The sequence below is a fragment of the Gekko japonicus genome, unplaced genomic scaffold (assembly GCF_001447785.1).
Source record: "Gekko japonicus isolate JY-2015 unplaced genomic scaffold, Gekko_japonicus_V1.1 scaffold4672, whole genome shotgun sequence".
NCBI classification, from domain to species: domain Eukaryota; kingdom Metazoa; phylum Chordata; class Lepidosauria; order Squamata; family Gekkonidae; genus Gekko; species Gekko japonicus.
In genome coordinates, this window is record NW_015169320.1 from 14,421 (window position 1) to 17,945 (window position 3,525).

Sequence of the window (3,525 nt, forward strand, 5' to 3'; positions counted from 1 at the left end):
GGCACAGTGGCAGTGACGTAACAGATCTCCAACCAGGAGAAGTTGCTCAGCAGGATGTACATGGGAAGCCGGGACAAGTGGGTGTCCAGGACCACCAGTACGATGATGGTGAGGTTCTCGGCCATACTGAGTACATACAGAAGAATGAAAAATATGAGGAGCAGGAACCGTCCCTGTTGTCCAACTCCAAATCCCAGCAAAATGAATTCCTGCACTCTGGTCCCATTGGCCGACACCATCTGGAAACAGGCGACAGACATGGAATTACTGCAATTAATGTAATATGTAATTTACAGTAGTGTGATTACTGTAAAATGTAATATCAAGTGTCATCTGAATGTGTTTCCGGTTGAAAAGAAACTTCAGCATGCGTGTTAAGTAGGTCCCTCGTCCTAGTCTTTCTGTGTTTTTCAGACTGAGATTATTCCCCAGAAGCGAAAGCAATTTAAAAAACGAACTATGAGAAATGAACTTGGAACAGGCCCCCGGAATGTGCTGTGAATGTTGTTTCCTGACTCATGCAGATCACGCCATTCTACCAAATTTAACTACAAAAGTTCAGTTTCCTGTTAAAAACAGCACTGAATCTAACAACTGTTTGAAAAGCACCTGCTGTTTGAAATCTCATATGAACATAACATTTATTAAGAACAGTCATGAGACCAGCACAATAAACCAAAGTAGTTTTACACAGAGTCTACAACATAGGATCCTTACATCCATCATTTCTAAAACGTCAGACCTGTCAATTCCATCATTAATGGCTCAAGTTACAGTACATTCTGCGTTTTTTAATTACCAAGTAACAATATTTAGCAACATTGCGTGAGACAGAATCATAATTATCGGCCAGTAAGAACTTCATCAAGCATTCCTCGGCATATGTAAGGTAGTTAGCCAAGGGTTTAAACCGTGAGAGAAGGGGTATCAACAGCTGCTGTCTCTCTACGTCATACATAGGACAATGGAGTAAAATATGGGCGGCCGACTCCACCTGTTCTAACAAGCAGGAGCAAATTCTCTGGTGCTTGGGAGTCCGGGTAGATCTACCATAAAGTACTGCTGAGGGTAGCACATCAAGCCGGGCTCTAGTAAAGCACCTCCTGTGAAGTCAGGCATGTGTGCTTTAAACCCCAAAAAGAACTTATTTCCCTTCATTCAAGTTAAACTAATTTCCCCTGCAATACTTTCCATGAGTTAGACTTAAGGATATTGTAGTGTGCTCGGAACAGTCGTCGTGAATACATGTAAGATTTCACACAAAGGCAAATGAAAGTGTACCTGGGGCCATTTCTGGTTGGGGAAATGGCGTGGTAGGGAAGGCTTAAGTCCTCTCTCTTCATGTGCTCTGGTCCTTATTAGACTCAGGCCCCCATATACCTGGGAAATAAGTTCTCAGCACAGAATTCGATGGCACATCTAATTGCCATGACCCATAGCAGTCACATGGGGGGCACAAGAATGAGTAACCTGGCCTTGAGACCTGCTTAGGTCTCAGAATGCCATAATGCTGAGTCCTTGCCAGATGATTCTCTGTGCCCATTTGGTGATCTGCTCTGTACTTTTTAGTACCTAGTACCATGTAGCTGCGAACACACACACTACATAACCCACTTTCAATCCACTTTCAATGCGCTTTCCAACGGGATTTTGCTGGTTCACACAAGAAAAACCCAGTTGGAAAGTACACTGAAAGTGGATTGAAAGTGGATTATTTAGTGTGTGTGATCACAGCTTGGTAGGATTTTGTCGTAGGAGGTGGTGGTGGGATTGTAACCCTTCTAGATTTCCCCCATGTCCTTCTACCCAACTTTGTGTTTTTTCTCTCCAGACAATAATTTTGAGATTGTTGGGAAATGACAGCTTCTAATTTTCTATTATAAGACACATTCAAGAGAAGCCAAAAAGCACAGATTCCTCTGTGTTGAGCGATGAGAGGTAGCAGTTGCTGGGGAACTATTCTCTGCCTGAGACTCTTAGAGTCACCGTACTTCAAACCAGATAGTACCGGTCTAGTGGGATCAGTGATCTGAAAGACAGGTTCACTGACGCACAGGATGAGCTCACCAAACCCCTAGGTACGAGGGGGTATGCCAGTTTTCTGTTACTGAAGAACTTAGGGAGAAGTTGTGGGGTTTTGTTCTTGACATGGGGTTGGATCCAGCCAGCTTTTAGGCTGGTGACAAAGAGAGGAATGATCTCCTTTGACCAACAACAAAGGCTATGCTGGGGATCCCATGACAGGAATGGACAAATCCACGTGGGCTGTAGTGAAGAGGAGAATTGGCTGAGATAGACCTAACAAAGGGCAATTCTGCATGTAGCATTTGCTCCACATTTTCTCAGCCGGGAGGAAAAAGTGCAGCTCCAAACCACATCCAAATATCTTGGCGCAACACCATACTGACTGCAAAGCCACCCCTGAACGGCCATAAAACGGCCATTAATCTATGCAGACGGTAAAATAAAAAAGAACTCGAAAGTGGCATGGAATGTGAAAGCTTTCATAAAACCCGATAATCAACTAAAGCGAAACCAGCATGCAATGCAGAGGGGGATTTCTGTTCCAATGTGGGTTTCATAAAACAACGGAGGGAAAAGCCAATGCAAAATCAGCCAAATTCCAAACTATGGCATGTCTTTGAAAGAATGTAGTTTGAAGGGACTGACGGGAGGAAGATAGCTATTCAGAGTCTTTTGCTTAAGCATGAGATAAGTTCTTACCACGAATGCAGCTGAAAATCACATAATCTTCATGTGCTGCCATCCATTTTTTAATGTCTCTGCCCAAAAGTTGTTAATGATCTGTCCACATTGCCTGGAAGTGGCCTGTATGTTTTCCTTGATGTTGCCAGTCACTTAATTTCTCACCTTAGTCTCCTTTGCTTTCCAGATAATAAAATGTTCAGTTACCTCAGTAGCATTCAAAGGGCTGCTCTATCCATCCAGAAGGCTCACCACAAGGAAGAGCCTTGTGAGGCTTTGGGAGATATTGGAAGTTGTTTCCCGTGTCTTTGAGTAGTGTGCAGCTGTGGCATTGCTGGGCTGTGTGCTGGGTTTGATTGGTATGAAGAATAGGCAGGTGTGCCCACCAAAGCTTGAATATAGGTGTTAAGTATCTGGTGGCTCTTGTGAGGGTATCCCTGAAGAGCCAATCAAAGCAACATCTCCCTGGGGGGCAGCTGATTCCCACTGCAATGGCTGAAACACAGGGTAATTGTTGTTTTCCTGAGCTGTGTGTTGCTACTCAGGGACTGCACTTTGAGTAATCAAGTGGACTAGTAACAATGGGTGTGGATGGAGGAATCAGATGGATGAATAATGAGTTATGGTTGTGGATGGAATATTGGACAGAAGAGGATTCCACTCGCAAAACATGGCTGCCTTATCCTTCAGATGTTCCTCTCAAGGGAAGAGGAACTGCCACAGGATCAGAAGAACACCTCCCTTGCATGTAGAAAACTAGGGCCCCTGCCACACCGGGGGGGGGGGAAGGCGGGGCCAAAGGGGGGCTTTTGGAAGCCG

General features: G+C 44.5%; 1 protein-coding gene across 1 annotated transcript in view; it reads right to left on the reverse strand.

The window, feature by feature from the left end:
- The window catches only part of LOC107115011 (olfactory receptor 11G2-like), a 9,586-nt gene that overhangs the window by 709 nt on the left and 5,352 nt on the right, over nt 1–3,525 (reverse strand). Inside the window, exon 2 of the mRNA XM_015416621.1 lies at nt 34–239. Within this exon, the coding sequence (XP_015272107.1) occupies nt 34–239 (206 nt within the window). The remainder of the gene's footprint in view (nt 1–33; nt 240–3,525) is intronic.